The sequence below is a fragment of the Scomber scombrus genome, chromosome 12 (genome assembly GCF_963691925.1).
Source record: "Scomber scombrus chromosome 12, fScoSco1.1, whole genome shotgun sequence".
NCBI lineage: Eukaryota > Metazoa > Chordata > Actinopteri > Scombriformes > Scombridae > Scomber > Scomber scombrus.
In genome coordinates, this window is record NC_084981.1 from 23805003 (window position 1) to 23824607 (window position 19605).

The 19605-nt window shown below is 40.7% G+C and overlaps 1 protein-coding gene across 2 annotated transcripts in view; it reads right to left on the bottom strand.

Annotated features, from left to right (window-relative positions):
- ehbp1 (EH domain binding protein 1) overlaps positions 1–19605 on the bottom strand; it is a 164596-nt gene that overhangs the window by 57994 nt on the left and 86997 nt on the right. For both annotated transcript variants that reach the window (XM_062429954.1, XM_062429955.1), the window contains 3 exons: positions 13098–13919; positions 10797–10838; positions 10047–10193 (listed from right to left, as the gene is read on the bottom strand). In XM_062429954.1, the coding sequence (XP_062285938.1) occupies positions 10047–10193; positions 10797–10838; positions 13098–13919 (1011 nt within the window). The remainder of the gene's footprint in view (positions 1–10046; positions 10194–10796; positions 10839–13097; positions 13920–19605) is intronic.

The following is a 19605-nucleotide window of genomic DNA, read 5'->3' on the forward strand; positions in this document are numbered from 1 at the left end:
AGCCAGTCTGGCAGCCAGTCATGCAGTTCCAGACATTTGTCATGACAGGCTAATTCACAGTCAAGAGGTGCTTTAGGTCTCTATCTTGTCCAGGCACACACACACAGATGCTAAAGAGCTACACAGCACGCACACACACGCACGCACACACACACACACAGATGCTAAAGAGCTACACAGCACGCACACACACGCACGCACACACACACACACAGATGCTAAAGAGCTACACAGCACGCACACACGCACACACGCACACACACACACACACACACACACACACACACACACACACACACACACACACACACACACACACACAACCAGTCACATTGCTGTGTAATCACACACTCGTAAAACACGGATTCAAATGCCAGAATGATGATCCAGATGCATGATGGCTCACGATGCAGATGCAGGTAGAGTCAGTAGTTAAACTGCTGGTACTTCATTCAAAGCTGCCCTACCCTAAAAACCAGGAAACATCTACAGGACCTACTTTAAGTTAATTATATTCAAAATAATCTAATACAGTAACATATTTAAGTTGTCAACCATTAGCAGATCTTTGCTGGGGAAGTAAATTGATTGAGAATACAGCGCCTAAGATCCCAAATTAGCTTCCTAATTCTAGTCTAATTAGTCTAATTAATTATCACTATATTTAGAAGGTATCTTTTGACCAATTAAAAAGGGGCAAACTTGGCTGTTCTAGTTGACCACATTTCCATGACACTGAACTGTACTCAGTATCAGATTATCCAGATTTAAAGGCGGGTACCACAAGTGAGAGTCAAAGCAGTGAATTAGCAATTCTCAGTACTTGGTCCTCATAATTCCTTCTGTTTATATTTCAATTAAGCCAACAGCTGAGTTAAATTAAAACATGTAAAATCTGAACATTAATAGTGTTGTTACAGTAATAAATAGGCAACTGTAAAAGATAAATAAATAAATGAATTGCTTCTGCTGGTTTCTATACTACAGATTTTTTATGTGCCACAAGGTCAGGTTTGGAGAAAGAATGACGTAAGAGGAGGAGACGCTCATACAGCAATGTCTTCTTTGCGGCAAGGAGTGATGGGGTTTATGGGAATTGTGGTTTTTCATCTTAAAAACACACAACAGAGGTTTCCAATTGGCTCAATTATGGTCTTATCTGCACACTGTAATTTCATCACAATTAATTCAACAATAATATAAGAATCTCTAAAAAATAAAACAAAATTATACATAGCAAATGTAGAAATCTATTACTTTCAAAAACCCCATACTGCTCAAATTTTGGTAAAAAGAGAGAGAGAATGAGAGAGTGAGAAAGTGGGAGAGAGAGAGAAGGAGAGAGAGAGAGCTTATCGGCTGGCTCCAGACGGAGTGCGCGGATCAATGGGCGTGCGAGGCCCACAGCGATCAATGCATTTGATAAAGAATTAAAGAAGAGCCACTGTACATGGCTATCAAAGAACCAGGACACGGCCTAATTATGATTCGACGGGTGCGTGCCCATGATAGGGGTCCGTGTGTGTATGTGTATGTGTGTGTGTTTGTGTGTTGTATGTTCATAAATATAAATCTGAGATGTTAGTGTGGAAGTGGTGTGGAGGCGCAGGCTGTATACCTGTGTAAATGTAAGTGTGTGTATGTGTGCACAAAATGAATGGTCCAGGAGTGGTGTATAAGTGCGAGGGTTTAAATATGAATGTGTGTGTGTGTGTGTGTGTGTGTGTGTGTGTGTGTGTGTGTGTGTGTGTGTGTGTGTGTGTGTGTGTGTGAGAGTTTCAAGCAGAGCTGTCATGTTGCTGTGGTTTGTGGTTGCAAAACTAAGCCTTAGCTCATACATGTGAGTGTGTGTGTGTGTTAAATGACTGACACCATTTTAAACTCAAATTTAAACATTAAAACAGGGACATATGTATGTCAAATAATCAGATATGGGTTAGAGTTGTCGGGATGTGTTGATTTTAATTTTAGTTATATATATATATATATATTTTTAAGTTGTTTTACAGTATTTTTATCATGCCTTTTTTTTGGTCTTCTGTCTCAAATGTGTGTATTTGTACAAAGGCCCATCTAGAGACAGGGGTTTCAAACTAGCTGAGGCTATTAATGTAGTTTGTGGCATGCTATGACCCTATATAGTACTATATAATAGTCTGTATTTTATACGTGTGTGTGTGTGTGTGTGTGTGAAACCTTTCCTAGGTAAATAAATGTGTGTTTGACTCCTGACGTTCTGTTTAACTGTGGTTTCAGATTTGAATGTTGAGCTGTCCTCTGCTCTCTGTGTGTGTGTGTGTGTGTGTGTGTGTGTGTGTGTGTGTGTGTGTGTGTGTGTGTGTGTGTGTGTGTTTGAGTGTGTGTGTGTGTGTGTGTGTGTGTGTGTGTGTGTGTGTGTTTGAGTGTTTGCGTATGCTTGACAAAGGACACTTTTACAGGACAGGTAGAACAGGAAAAGTGGAGCACGGAGACTACTTAACACACACACACACACACACACACACATACACACATGCGCGCACACACACACACTTCAGAGGAGCCTGTCACTCTGACAGACGAGTAAGATGGGAAGGTTTTGCCCTTTAAATAGACAGGATAATTACTGGAAAGAGAGAGAGAGAGAGGGAGACACATGGAGACGAAGAGAGCGAGAGAGAAAGAGAGAGAAACATGAGCTGAACTTTGTGACAGTGGGCATCAGAAAAACACAAGTAACCTGTCACTGCACAACATACTTTACAAGCAAAGAAGGGGGGCAGTCTGCGTGTGTGAAGGGCATCATTACAAAATAAGCCCCCCTCCACCCCTCCGCTTGAAAAAGCTCTAACATTGTTGATAGTTCGGGGCAATATAGGTCTATTATAAGAATGTTTTTCACATAAATTTGGCTTTTTTGAATGAAGTGGTTGCTGAATTGAAGTATATTTAAGCATTGTGCTGTCATGACTCTGTGAGTTTGTAATTTACCCTTTTACGACAATAAAACTCACTTTCTGACTCGTGGCCCTTTTCGACTGCTGTGCCTTTCTTTTCAGGAATTTTAGGAACTGTTGCTGCATTTCAACTGAAGTGAACCTAGCACCAAGTTTTGGTTGCTGGGGCCAAAGTTTTTGCCCTACAGCGGTTATTTTCTAATGGGCCGGGAACTGTCAGGGTGGAGTTTGCAACACTAACGGCTGAATACAAACCTCGAAGACAGCCACAACGTTTGAATAGCTTCTATTCAGACTGCACTGAAGTCCTCGTAGGTACAAGTATCAACAGGATTTGGGACTGAAAATACATTTTCTATCTAAAGGACAGTGTTGATTTCTCGAGTATATTTAAACCTTGCATACTGTTCATATTCTGAGCCGTCACAGTATTTCCTCACATAATTAGTCTCTATACCAAACTTCTGAACCCCATATCATTTATAAAGACCTCATCAGTCACATATAAACATGATTTGTCCTTGATGAAGCTTCCAGAGAGCAGAGAGAGTTTATTATTTAGTTTTTATGATTAAAAACCATATAAAAGACACTATATTCTATATTCCAATGTTACATAAAACATGAGAACTATGTCAACAAATTATATTAAATGTGAAGAATGAAGATTCTTGAAATTTTGGATGAATATGTGTCAAATATATTTCCTTTTTTGTATATTCTGGGTCACATTAGGGGAAGATATCACATTTCAGGCTAAAAGAAAAAGTATTTTTACAGCTCTAAGCTGTAAAAATGGGTCGAATTTGACTCTGAACAGTATGTAAAGGTTAAGAGAGATGTTAGGTTAATAAAATTGAAAGGTTTCCAAGAAAATGTAACTTTACATTCACCTCTGTACTGACATGACAGCTCAGGACATTCATTCCTCTCGGGCTGGATAGTCAAGTTATGTATTAAAGCAAAAAAGAAGAAACAAAAGCTGTCTCTTTATTCTGTTATTTGTCTATTTCTCCTAAAAGGTTAACTGTTCTTCACATACAGTAGAAAGCAGTATTTCTACTGTATTGAATTGCTGACTTCCTGAGTGGAGTCTGTGGGACTATTTGGTCAGCAGTGAAATCGAGAGAGATATCATGAATATTAAACATTTGTACATACACGTGCATATGCTTGTGAACACATTTAAATATCAAATCAATGCTGAGCTCTATCACACCAAAGCGCTAACAAAAACGGCTAAAGTAATTAAACTTTCCACTCAAGCTAAAACAAATTCTTTAGGCACTTAGTAAAGTGGTGGGATTACTGTAATTTCATATGCAATGAACATTAAATATTCTCTCGTCTGAGGACTTTATCCTTCATATTTTATTCATACGGAGTGGCTTTAAGACAAAGAGAGAAGAGAGGGAGACTGGTGGTGCTATGAGGTGGACGTTAACATATTAGACACTTCCAGTTCTTGTACAGTGGAAGTTATTTGGTCAAAAATGAGCACAAGGCATGTGATAACTTACCAGAGAGAGAAAAGAAAGAGAGGTACATGTGTTCAGTGGATGTGTGTGTGTGTGTGTGTGTGTGTGTTTGTGTGTGTGTGTGTGTGTGTGTGTGTGTGTATTACAGCTTTCCTCTCTGATGGCTTGATCAGCTCTTGTGATGCAATTGAGAGAGAGAGCGGTCTTTCACTTGCTCGTTAACACACACACACACACACACACACACGCACACACACACTCAATTTGGAGACTGCCTTTGATCTCCACTCCAGCCAATTCAGCCACGACACATACCCACACACTCCAACACACACAGTACAAAGAAACTCCCCACCAAACTATTTAGTTTCATTAGGTGCAGATTCTTCAAAAAGGAGTGAGAGAGAAAGAGGGAGAGAGAGAGAGAGAGAGAGAGAGAGAGAGAGAGAGCAAGAGAAAAGAGCGAGGGGGGTGGAAGAGGAGGAAGAAGAGAGGAGAGAGAGAAAAGGGAAAGCTGGGAGAAGAAAGGGACGCCAGCTACATTAAAATGAGACCTAGAGAAAAACTATTACTGCTGGGAGAAAGTTGAAAAGGAGAGAGGACAGGAGGAGGAGGAGGAGGAGGGGGTAAAGGACAAAGTGTGGACAAAAAAGGAGAGTGAACAAGGCCATATTTGCATTTTCAAAATAGATTTTTTTTCTCTATATTTTCTGCAAAGACAGCCGTTCACTGGTCGCCTTTTCAATGGTTGAAACAGAGATTTTATTTAAACCAAAGAGGCCTGAACTTCTCTGAAATGAGGATTTCTACTCTGGAGTTGTAAGATTATCAAATGATTACAGGATTATGTTACATAAGATACATTTATTATAAGTAATGCTGCAATTTGAGCCAATAATGTGAGATTTTGGATTAAATAAGAAGAACATGCCACTGTGAGCAGGAATGTCCAACTCTCAAGACTCACATATTTCTTTGTTGTGAGCAGTTGGCTGCTTAAATGTGCCGGGCAAAGTTCACCCTTCCAGCTGTTTGGAAATTAGGGCCAAGAGCCACGTAACGAGTAGCCGGTTATCGTTTGATTTTGATAAACAAACTATTTTCTTCTTTTCTTCATTATCACTTGGATGAAATGAATCATTAATCATAAATCATGTAAATCTTCCTATTTTAGGACTAATAAAGGAATAATCCTTTATTCCTCGTTTTATGAGCGCCGAGGGTCAGGCATAAGTGACACAAAAAACAAGGAAGGAAGGAAGGACAGAATCATAGAAGAAGAAATAAGTAAGAAAGAAAGAAAGAACACACAGAGGGGAAAAAGAGGACATGAATGCAGCCAAGTCAGGATCTGAGGACTGCAAATGTGAGTAGATGACAACACCCGTGGGTCACGACAGCAGAGACCCAGGAGTCCCCTCCACTCCTGAGAGGGGGAGAGGGGAGCGATGGAGGAGAGAAAGAGAGAGGGGAGGGGAAGGAGGAAGAGGAGGAGGAGGAGGAGGTGGTCGGGGTGCTGGTCGGCAAGAATCAAACAGGACCCAATTATAGGAATCACAACGAGTCAGTGAGCAGGGGAACTCTCTTACCTGGAAAACACCAAGGCATTTGCGTGCACTTTTGAACACATACCACAAGCACACACACACACATACGCACACACACACACATTCAAAAGAATGCTAAAGTGCACAGGTGCTGCATACTTGAACACACAGTGCACACATATATATTTTTTCTTTTGCTTTACAGTTTCTGTGAGAAATACACACAGATGCACACAAACACACACACAGACTCTTCTCCCAAACCTAGTGTGGATCCTGATAATTAGCCTGGCCAGGCCGGTGTGAAATTACTATTCTCATCTGCTAATGGATGAGAAGACCTGAAGCGAATAGACACAGACACACACTCACACTCACACACACACACACACACACACACACACACACACACACACACACACACTTCTCGATTAAAATAATAACAGTGAGAAAAACTGAAAGACGAAAGAAGAAGACTAAAACAAAAATTTCCTATTGCTGCAATAAGAATAAACGAGAGAATAACATCTTCACGCTGGATATTTGTTATTAAAACTCAATTAATTACTCATCTGGCTGTTGTGTGGGACATTACAAAATTACAGGACACTTAATACACTGTGAATAATGATAAAAATATGAAAGCTACCTATCAGGAGGAGAAGGGGGAGATGGAGCGCGTCAGACAATTAGTAGCACCGATTATCTATCAAAGACTACAGAGAGTAGGACAGACAGTAAGAGAAGATGGAGAGAACGGGAAAAGGAAGACGAGATGACACAGAGAAACATAAAGGGTGACCATGGACAAACAATGAAAAAGACAGTGAGAAATGTGGCTAAACAGGAGAATAAAGAAATGGACACAAAAAGGCGGACAGATTTAGAGAGAGAAAGAAAGTGACTGAGAAGACAGGGAGGGAGAGAAAGAGAAAAAACTGAACCTGTGACCTTAGATGAAAGAACCAGTCACTGTGGGCTACAATTAGGGATGGCAGGAGGGAGAGCATAGGTCAAGAGAACAGGGCTACACACACACTGACACACACACAGTTCAGCAACAACAGTCACTGTAGCTGTGAATATGTAGGTATAACAAATTTACTCTCATGAATGTACTATGGGTTTAAATTCTTAAAAAATATCCACACAGACCTTGAACTGCTTTCTTTACAGTGTGGTGCAACTAGTTTAGCCTTTAATTATGTGTCGCATTTTGTCCACAAAGTTTTTGACATGAGTGAAAACTACAATAAAGGAATTATTGTCATCCCTATTTTGGCTTAAACTTCAGTTTAGTCTGTTGCACATCCATTTGGTCTTTTTTTTAACTAACATGCAGTTGTGAGGAGCATTATTTCCTATACTTCGCTATTTCCATATCATGGATCAATGAAAAGAGATTTCATATTGGGAGATATATGCTAATGAGAAAGGTTTTACTAATCAGAGTTAGCACATACTGTATTTATGATGTTGATGACAGTACTTCTTAAGTTTAAAAAATACTTCTTGGCCTGATTTTGATTTAATTAAAGCTTTAATCTGTGATGTGAGCTGCAGCAGGACTTTATTTCTGAATTGTGAAGGACAAAAAGAAAATCTTCTGCAGAAGGTTTAGCTGGTGTTGGCGACTCTCATCCACAGGAGAATTTTTGGTATAAAAGTTCAGCATTTAATATGAAGTTTGGATTCATTGCTTCAGGTATGCAGAGAATATTTCCAGGAATCTGCCATATCCCGAAAATGATTAATACAGTCAAAATGTAACTTGTCACACTTTTTTTTTGACAAATCAATCAGACTTTTACTGCTGCATAAAGCCTTGACTTGTGTGGCCTTGAGCAAGACATCATTTTAGTTAATTTAAATTAAAACAAATCCTCAGACTAACTGATTTGTGCTTTGAACGCTACACCCCTTAAACAGCTAATGTGTCCCCCTCCTCTCCCCCTGCCCAAATCATTCTGTTGCCCCCACATTAGCCACTTCCCTGGAAGAATGAAGCCTGCTTTAATTTAATTAAATTATACCTTATGCATGCTAAACAGCAAAGCACCTACTTAGACGGATGGAGAGTTAAATGGGAAAGGCTTGGGCCTCTCCAGCTGATAACATGGACACACACACACACACACACACACACACACACACACACACACACACACACACACACACACACACACACACACACACACACACTCACGCTAATCAAAACAAGACATCAAGTAATCTAATCTGAATCACTAACAATTATCAGCACATTGGCCTCAGGGCCAGTCGTATTCCTTTGATCAATGTTTTCTATTAAAAAAAGTGTAAACAATTCAATATCTTCCTCTCACTCCTCCTCTTTTCCCTCCTTCCCTTATGCATGGAAGCAGTGTGTGTGCGTGTGTGCGAGGGGGTTATTAACCAATTGTCCTTGGAAATGAGTAAGGAAATCAGGAGAGGATAGGGAGACGGAAAGACAGAAAGAGAGAGCGGAGGGTTGGGTCTGGCTACTTTAAGGAGCTAATCCAAGTGAAGTCAGCCATCTTGCCGCACAACAAGGGACAGTAGAGGACCTTTTTTTTCATTGCTTAGGAAATATATCGGCGCGGCACTAGCTTTGAAAAACTCTTTTAATTTGCTTTCTTCCTCTGAAGACTTTTAACGCCACCAGTCCTTGGAAGGTCCTCATTTATTTCCTCAGATTATGCCGAAATGGTTATTCCTGTGGCCTGCATGCAGACATGAACACGCATTCACACGTCAACACATACACGCACACACACAAACACCGACGACACACTTATATACATATTCGCACACACACACACACACACACACACACACACATACACACACTTTAAAAACCATCTAATTCAAGGGCAAATTTCCCTTTAAGGATTCAGGCAGCAAATGCAGGGGCATGTGGCTGCTGCCTTTTAGATATTTCATTACCAAAAGGTATTTATTTCATTTTACCCTCAAATCCCTTGTCGTCACAATTCTCACAAGACCATATTTTTTTCCTACCCCCCCCCACCCTCCCAGCCCCCCTTTCCTTTCCTTTTCCTTTTCCTTAAGACATTTGGAAACGTCACTGAGGATTTGACCACAGTGCTTTCCCAGGGTAACTCCTGGCCCATCAGCGGCCCCCCTCCCCTCCCAGTGTATTATGTTCATTGGAGCGTACTAGGTTCAGAGCTGGCAATTTCACTCGCGTCTTCTCTAGTCTAGTTTGCTTCGGTACAGCGACTCTCACCCCCCCTTTTTTTTTTTTAACCAAGAATGTTCTTTTGCTGACAGGTGTTTGTGTACAACATTTACTCAGTGTTCGGGGAAATTGACGGGGGCAGCAAATTTGGTCGGGATGTCATAAAAATTGTGCAAAGTCAAGATGACCAAAGAGGGAGACTCAAGGAGAGAGAGAGAGAGAGAGAGAGAGAGAGTGAGAGAGAGAGGGAGAGAGGGAGAGAGAGAGGAACTCCATCCATATTTTCTTCCTGACATGTTCAGCTTGTGATGTTCAGTAGTCCTCAAGAGAGTCTGAGCAGAAGTTAATGAGGAAAAGTCTTCTCTCCTTCTCGCAGCTTTCTCATAAAGTGCTCAGCAAAGTGGACTGCCAGAGGACGAGACATTTTGGACAGGCTTTTCGAGCGTTTTTTGCAAGTGTAGCAAGCAGCAAATACAGAACTGTGGAAGCGACATGAGGGCATTGAAGAGGCCGATGGTCACTCTAGTGTCTGTTCCCGAACTGAGGTGACGCTGTGTCACACTCCAGTGCACGGAGCAAAGAGGCAGAGACAGACAAATCTAACTCAGGACGGACTTTACTTACTACACACAGAAGAGGTCAGACAGACCCCGACCCCTCCTCAGAAACCTGAAAACCCCCGACCGACCCAAACTGGGCCTCAAGTAGAGACTTATTCGGGTCAGATTTCCTTCCCTGTGTCCAATTTTTTAAATGACCACAGATTTGACCTACCTGTTTTTTTTTTTTTTTTAGATGCAGTGTCATTCTTCAGAGCGGGCAAGGTGAACCATTTCAGTCCCACACATATATACACACACACACATACACCACTTGGACTTACGTCGCTGACATTTGTGGCCCTGTTTAGTGCAGTGACGGCTGAGTTGGGGACGTTCTTGTTGCCGGCCTTCATTGCAGCGTCTCTGCGGGCCTGCTCCAGGAGGAGTCTGGCTCTCTCCTTCAGCTCCTCCTGACGAGACAGCACCTTCTGGAAGATGAGACAGGGAGGGAGTGAAAAAATGCTGACAGTATCCAGGACTGGGAAGAGTTCACTTCCAATTACACAGCGTCATAATCTGCAACTGCAACAAATTTAACAACATCTTTTATACACTTAACCCTTTTTTGGGCGAACTATTTGGTAACTTCCGTGAACATCCAAACTAGCCTCCACATGCCTCTCTGTGAGGTTGTAGAACCATGTGGATTTTCTATCTATAGATTTTTTGGTAAATGTTCCATAGACAGTCGAGGAACCATATTTGAGAAATTCATTGGCTTTGATTTGCAACATAAAATTGAAAAAAGTCAAAAAAGCAAAAAAAAAGTCATGTAATATCCCCCAATAACTCTCTAGGATAGAAATGAATGAAATTCCAAGTATTTCAATGAGTGCCTTATGAAGGGGTTAAACATATTCTGTAAATACAAATATTGGATAAGAGATATCTGTTTTTTTTAGACTCTCACACGCTCTTGCTTCTTTGTATGCGTATGGTGAGAAAAGCTGTTTGTGACTCTAGAAATATAAAGTATCTGTATATTAAATATTGCGTCCACCGTCTACTTCTCTCCTCAAAATGTTACTCACCTTCTCAGCTGGGGGACTCGATACAGGGGCAGGTGTTGGCTCCTTTAAAAAGAGAAAACAACATTAACTACAGGTGTGTAGATAAAAATGTCTCTTTCTTATGCACTACTTGGTAATCACATTAGCTGAACTATTTAATTTAAAAAAAAGTATATTCATCATCTTTATAGACATCTTTACATAGCAAGCTTTCACACAGTAAGCAGACAGAGGTATAAATAGATTAAGACAAGCTGCCCCTAATGCACAAGCAGGTTAAACCCGACCCCCCTACCCCATTATATAAAGGGTCTGCACTCTGGCATTATGAGGCCAAGTCTACACAGGCTGGGCTCACAACAATGTCTGCGTCCAGTAGTGTGGAAAGGTCGACAGCTTTGACAAGAAAGCAAAAACACAAACCTAGCCTTGACTTTTATCAGTAGAGTAATCCTAGTTATATTATAACAGCACAAACAGAGCTTTTTACATTTGGAATATTCCAACCAAGCTGTTTATAACACTGAAACATGTTTATCCTTTCAACAAGTCAAATCTGGCCTGGGTGCAGGCGAGGATGCATCCCGCTAGCCAGATAACAGCAGATCAAAATGGGGTGTCATAGCTGTCATTTAACCCCCCTCCCGCTGCCCCCTCCTGTCTGCCCCGTGACCTTTCGACTTGTAAACAGGAAGCAGTAATCTGGGGTTAACCGACGCAGGCAGCAATGTATTCACTGTGTGTTTGTGTGTGTGTGAGTGTGTGCGCGCATGCATACAGGTGCGTGTGCGAGACAAGATGAGGTGTGCTCCGCGCAGAAAAAAAGTGTCGCCACGCCTGAGCAGTCACGGCGCCAACTGCCATCAACTGAAGGGATGAGAAATATAATGAAAAATATAATGAAATGTCAAAACAGGGGGTTTTCCTGGGTGCCTTCTATAGTTGCCACATGTTAAGGGCCCCGGCCTCGATGTGTCTGGGCTTCTGCGACGAGACAGACGACGACAACATCTAATGCAGAACGGGGGTGAATTTTCGGTACGGTCATCTCTGCAATGACATCAACGAGGTCGAGGATTTGAAGCTTAGCGAGTGCCAGGAGGGAATGAATGTGCGCCGCCATCCTCTGTCTTATGACTGATGTAGCTGTGAAAGTTTCAATCAAAGCGAGGGGTGCGAGGATAAAAACCTGAACAATCCATTTAGGGGCCAGGCGGGAACCTGCAGGTAAACACTGTCAGAATCTTAATACCTGACTTAAGAAGCCAGATGAGAATTAGTGTACATCATACAACCTGATCCAGACGCTGTTTAATGTACAGGATTTATAATTAGATGTAAGACTGTTTAATGCTTCTCTCTTACTGACACAAAAAGGACACGTTTAACTATATTCAAAACACTGAACATATTCCTATGCATATATCTCTGCAATAAGTAGGCTTGGCTTCTCTTTTCTTTAACCCCTCACATACTGTTCATATTCTGACCCGTCACAGTATTTCCTCACATAAATAGTCTCAAAAACAAACTTCTGAACAACAAATCATTCATAAATAACTCATCAGTCACTGATAAATGTGAGATTAAACCCTTAATGAAGCTTTCAGAGAGCAGAAAGAGTTCCTTTTTTTGCTTTTATGAGAAAAACCTTTTTAAAAACACTATATAATGATCCAATATTTCATAAAATAGTAAAAAACGTGAAGAATGAGCATTTTTTACATTTTGGATGACTATGTGTCGAATATATATTCCCTCTTTGTATGTTAAGTTTATCAAATTTCAGGCTAAAAGAGAAAAGAGTATTTTTTTAACCGATCTCAGTTGTAAAATAGTATGTAAGAGTTAAACCAGGTGATTTAAGAAACTAACTTTAAGAAGCATAACATATTAATTAGTATTGGTGCTTTTAAAGAGACAGTACAGACTCTGAGTTCCTCTTTGACAAGCACTTTGACAGAGTTATGTGTCCATTTTAGCATTATCTGTTTAAAATGAATGCATTTAAGCACTTGATTTTTGAATTTTTTTTGTATTCAATGGCATTATTTGTCTGTTGTTTTTCCTGTCTGGTGGGCATATCTTTAACAAATTTAAGAAGCATAAAATATAAATTAATCAGCATGTTCAGAAAGGTATTTTTCAACTATTTTTAAATGCTAGAAAACAGTTTTGGTGCTTTTGAAGACACAGTATAGAATCTGAGGTCCTCAGATAATAATAGCACTTATGTGTCTATTTTAGCATTATCTATATTAAATGAATGTGTTTTAGCACTTGATTTTTTTTTTTTTTTTTTTTGTATATCTGGGTTTTTACCTGTTTAGGGGGCATATCTGTGTGGTTGACTGGAGGGGAGCTGGAGTCAGAGGCAGGCTCAGATTCCGAGTGACGCAGGCTGGCCCTCTTCTTCTTGATGAGGTCGGCGTCCCTATTATAGGAGAAGCCCAGTTTCTGGTGCGATGGAGAAGAGGAAATAGGGACTCCTCCTCTCCTGGTGGGGGACCCTGGCTCCATACCACCATCTCTTCTTTGCTCTCCCATCTCATCGTTCTGCTGCCTTTCCTTCTCCATCTCTCTATCTACCCTCTGCGGTAAATCGCTGAGGTCTAAAGTGTTAGCTTTGAACAGATTGCCCCGGTCCTCAGAGCCTGACTGCGTCATTTGGGTTGAGTCTTTTGAGGTGGTTCCCAATGCAGTGCGTGGTGATGGGACAGGAAGTGAGGAGTGCAAAGGCGCTGCTGCTGGCAAGCTGGCCGTAACCGCTCCTACTTCGGCCTTCCAACCCGGCTCCGTCACCTCTTCCTCAGCGCCTTTAGTGCCGTTAGATTCGGCGTTAATGTCAGCAGTGGATGAAGCAGGCGAAGACGAAGCCTGGCGGGGCTGCACGTCGTTGAGTTCAGCGTAGAACTTGTCCTGGCCTATGGAGGCGTTCGTATCGGTTTCAAAGTCGCCCACTTTGTAGGTGCTGCGACTGCTGTTGGCCTCAATCTGCACCACGTTGAGCTCCTCGCCGGAGAAGTGGGCCCGGATTTGGTACAGGTAGGTCATGACTGTGAGCTTGTCGGGAATGGCCAGCAGCACCATGTCGGATGGTTCCAGGAGACGGGAGATGCCCAGGCTCGCGAACCCATCGTAAGCCTGCCGAAAAAAAAGAAAAAAAAAGACATCATAGATAAACCATCATGTTACAAATAATGCCAACCTGTTTGAAAAAGATTTTGATAAAAGGAAAGAATATGCCACATTACATCTAGGATTGAAAAAAGGGGTGAGGGTGGTGGGGGTGGAAGGGTGACAATAGTTGGCGAGATAGAAGAAGTCTGGTTTCTTCTCATTTCTGACATAAGTTGTATTTGGTGCATGGTGCATTGCATGTATGATCCATGTGTGTATGTGCTCATGTGTGGCTGTGCGTGAGAGACACCTTTGGCATGACTGCTGACAGGTCACGTCAGGGATGGTTGTCCCTGATAAGAGACGCAGATACCCCAAGGCAGAGCGCTTAATCCCAATATGTGTGAATGTGTGTGTGTGTAAGAATGTGTGCGCGTGTGTCCTTATCGCTCCCCAACATCAACCTGCCCGCGCTCTCCGTCACGCGTGTAATTGGTCTGATTAGAGTCTGATGAGAAAATACAGGTTTGATTATCAAGCGACACACGAAACCCAATCCCCCATCACCAGATAGACTGAGACAGAGAGAGAGAGAGAAGGGATGAAAACCATTATCGCAGCCAATGACAGGTAAATAAATAGATTAACAACACACACACACTCTCACACACAAACTCCCCATCCATCTCTCCCAGGTATCACAGCTTGTATCTGGCCTGCTTGATAGTGTTGATCTAATTCCAACCTGTTGCAGCTCTCGTTTGTTTCACTGCCTCCGCCGATCTCCCCCCAGTCTATCAATCTCTCTCTCTCTTTCTCTCCGTCTCCCTCTCTGACTTCCAGAAGCTCTCTGCATGCGTGTGTGTTTTTTTTATTTTTTTATTTTTTTTAAACCTTTATTTACCCCGGGGATTGTTTTGAAGAGCCTGCTTACTCTTTTCAACTCTGCTATGCTTTAAAATATAAGTCCTTCTCTTTCCTCAAACTCTACATTTCTTGGCGTTTTTTAAATTTGATCCAGAGAAGAGATCAGTTGAGCACATGTGATTCTGCTTTGCACGTGGACCATGCCATTTGGGAGCTTTGGAGTAAGCATCTTTCTAACTTAAGGACCCTGAGCTCATTTAATGACGAGTTGAGTTGCATGCTTTGCTCAGAGGCCCCTCAACTGTAAGAGTTACTGAAAGAAAAGGATTTCTTAGACTCTATTTTTTGTTTGAGCACCCAAATGCAAGTGTAATATGGATGCACTATAGTCAAAAATCAATGTTACTTTTTGTTAACTATCCCACAAAACAATGCTTGGCTGCATTATGATGATTTGTAAGTAGAGCTGCAGCGAATTGTCAATTAATTGATTACTTGACCTAAAATTTAAATTAACCTGCAAATATTGATAATAAAGTAATTGTTTTGGTACTTTTTCAAGCAAAAATGCCAAATGTTGCAAATTTTCTTTTTCTTTTTTCACTATTTTTTTTTTAGCATTTTATTGTTTTAATGATTTATGAATTAAGTGAGAAAGTGATCAGTAGGTAAATCCATAATAAAATAATCATTAGTTGCAGCTCTATTCATAAGTCTTCAAAATAAAATGACCACTCACTACTGAGTAAACTGGGTGTTAACTATGCAGAGATTTCACACAGAGCTAATGTAATCAAATAAGTGGCTTTTTAGTTACAAACCCTGTTTAAAGTAGTTCATTTTATTTCTTTAACTGTATTGATATCTGCCACACAGATGAACTGGAGACATGAGAATAAAAGGAGAAAAGAGAGTAAGAATATAGGGCATATAACTGAGATGTTTCTCAATTTACAATCAATTATGATGTCTTTTGTTAGGAGTCTTTTTTCACTCTCACCTACTTTGTCCCTTTCTATTGATGTAAACGGGTAACAATGGAGCGAGCACATATACTCGCACAGGGAAACGAGGGTTATGAGAGTGTGTGTGTGTGTGTGTGTGTGTGTGTGTGTGTGTGTGTGTGTGTGTTTGTGCCTGCAAAGACAAGGAAAGAAGAAAGAGATGACGGCGGGGAAAAAAAGAAAAGAGAGAACAGAGAAGAGTTTGCCTTTACAGCGAGCCTGTTTAAGTCCCCCCCCCACACACACACACACCCTCTTTCCCGTGGCAGAGAGGGGAGTGTGAAAGAAAAAAGAAAGAGAGAAAAGAAAGAAAAAGAATATGGAGGAATAAGAGGGGCCTGATTGGGTTTCTAACACGTATTCAGGGGAGCAAAGTGTGCTTGCATTGTTCCCCTCTCGCCCAGGGTAGGCTGTGAAAGAGAGCGACAACTTTGCCGCTCAATAGGGACAGAATGAAAGAATGAGAGAGAGAGAAAAGAGTGAGACTGGGAGAAAGTGAGAGCTGTACGAGGAGGAAAGAGGGAGGGAGACTCTCGAACTGGGTTTTGTTTCAGGGTCGATGTTAGACTTGACATCTGCTACAGTCTTTTTGACCTCGGTGTCACGCTCCTTTCTTTCTATATCTTCTCTTATAGCTCGTAGAGCGCTGGTGATGTCACACTGAGACACTGATGACTATTAAGGGATGACCTGTTGTCTTTAGATCAAATGTTTGAGGTGGTGGCCTGTAGCAGGTGCGACAGAAGACCACAAAGGTTAACTGAGTATTATAGAAAGTGTTGTATCACTTCAAAGTGAAACACTGATGCTAATTAGTTTTTCCTAACACACAAAAATGTGTTATTACCACTACTTAGTACTTTTGTCACCTAAAAAAAAGTTATTTCTGTAATGAGCAGAACATCCCCTGTCAAGTTAAGTTAGTAAGTAAGTAGTAGCTTTATTGTCATTATATTGAGGATCAGACATCAATAAAATGAAATTTAGATAGCACTCCCTGAGCCATAAGAACATTTAAGACAATTAAAAAACAATTTAAGACATAAATAAAACATTGATAATCTATAAGGGCAATAAAGTGCAATATGCAATATAAAAAGGCGCAAACAGCAGCAATGCTGGTTTTAACAGTAGGTCATATGTAAACAATTGAAACCATTTAATCAATATGATCTTTTATGAGGTTTTAATTGTATTGTACTTCTTCATAAATGTTGTTACACACATTGTTCCAGCTTCTTAAATGCGAATATTTTCCTGTTTCATTATTTCTATGTTAGTAAACTCAGGCTCTTTGGGTTGTGGACTGGTTGCATCTTTAGCTTTGTGAAACTGTGAGTGACTCAAGTCAACAAAGGTTAACTGAGCATTACAGAAAGTGTTGTATCACTGATGCTAATTAGTTCTTCCTACCGCAGAAATGTAACGACTTATTTCGAGGTAGTACACACATACTAACCACCTTAAAAAAGAACATCCCCTGTAGAGCTGGGCAATAAATCAATATCATCAATTATGAGGTTTAAATTGCATTGTGCTTTTGTTACTAAGTTATATACATTAAAGCTGTAATGATAACAAAATGCTGATATAATTTAATAGGATATCACCAGTGATGTTTCGATCCTGATGCTTTTCTTCAGACACAAGGCTCGAAACGTCACTGGTGATATTCTATTAAATTATATTTGCATTGGGGGCTGCAATGTGCCGACTTTTCTCTGCTGTTACAGATTTAGTTATTTGGTCCAGCACCTGCTGTCTTATTCAGGATGTGCACGTCTACTACACAACTTTTTCATGATAAAAATGCTAAAATTATCTTGTTCCAGCTTCTTAAATCTGAATATTCATTGGTTTCATTGGCTCTATGTTAGTAAACTCAGTATCTTTGGGTTTTGGATTGTGAGTCAGGACAAAACAAGACATTTTTAGGTTGCTTCTTGAGCTTTTGTCAAACTGTGAGTAACATTTTATAGTCCAAACAACTAACTGATAACAATCAGCAAATTAATTGAATAGAATAGTTGTTCTGCTCTTATTTACATCAATTATTCCAAGAAAATACAAATTTAACACTATCAAAATGGATTATAGAAATGTTGGCTTTACATGCAAGAAGACTTTATTGTTATAAATGATGATTTCAGTCTTAATGCGTGGTTAAGAACAACTAAAAACGAGCCTGTTACTAAACTACATCCCTTTTATAGCTCGACACTCACTGATAAAGCCACATTTTTGTCCGACATGAATATCAAGTATTTTTGGAAAAATATCTGTTCTTCCTCACTTTCCATCATCCAACTGACAAAAGCTTTGGGTCTGGACTAAATGTCACCGTTTCCTGCCCCAGGCCGCTGCTCCCCGCTCCTCCTCGCTCATCGCTCTCCCCCCTCCCCTCATCTCCCTCTCAGTGACTGACAGCTATCTATCGTTGTCAATCAACTCTCCCCCCTCCCCTCAGCCCAACCCCTCACGGTTGTGCTCAGGGCGCTTCAGCCTGCTGCTTGGTGCTACACTATCAGATGGCATGACAAATGACTTCTCCTTGGCCTCATTACACACACGCACATACACACACAGACAACCAGACAGACAGACACCGACACACACACCAACAAACAAACACAACTGAGAAGCAAGAGCTGCGAACACACAATGCTCTCAACATGAAAAATCCTCAAAGAGACACGTGAATAAGAGACAATAATCTCCAAATTAGCATTAATACAAACACTCATTGATAATGGATCATTTCAAAGTCTGTAAATCCTCTAAATATTCCCTCTCTTTTTTTTTCTTCTTCTACCCCGCCCCCAAATATTGATTGTTCTTATCTGTCATAATTCAGCACAGTCCGAGCTCATTGCAATCACTCTTCACAGATAGACAGTGAAAGGAGGAGGAGGAGGAGGAGGGGGGGGGTATGTCTATCAACTAGCCATGAAAAGCAGAGATAGGTGTCGTTTATACATTTCCATTTCTGCTGTCCATTCAATAAATCACCAATGTCCTTATAACTCCTATTAAAGTAACCTGATAAAAGAGAAGTCACATATTTTCATTTCCTTTGTCAATGTTTAATGTCTTCCTTCACTCTTTCATTCTTGGGTCCTTTTTTCCACCTTGTTTGCTATTTGGGGTCCTTAAGCTGCCACACTATGCTGTCCTCACCTGTGCCTGTTACAGTGTTACAGAGGTTTTTTTTTTCTTTTCTCTGCAGGCGATATCATGGACACCCCTCTTTTCAACACCTTCAGGGTGCTACATGACACCACACCACACGACACATTACTTCTCTTTCCTCACAGCCACCTACAACACCGAGTGTAATTCATGTGAAACAACAATGCACTGCTGGATACATACTAACAAACACAGACATCACATCCGATATATAGCGGTGATGAGTTAATGCGAAGATTTTTATGCTACATGAGATTAATCAAAACTAATAAAAATGAACCACCAATGTCAGGAGATGTAAGGAGAAAATCACACTTATGAAGCACAACAAGCTGGTAATATTTGATTTGTTGGATAGATCAATGAGATCAGCCACTTCACTGGTTGCTAACTTTATGAACTAAAAATATTTGAATCCTTGGCTGTGTCCAAAATCACAAAATGTACTATATAGTGTACTATATTAACCCTCCGCCATTTTATTTGAGTGTCTGAATGCTGAGAGTGTAAATATATCGACTATATAACATTAAAGCCCTTAAATATTCCACCATAGAACAAGAAAAGTAGCATGTAGTCCATGGGATGTTCACTACTGTCTGCTAACAATCCCTGCTGATAGTCCCAATCCCAAATTTGAACAACTTTTA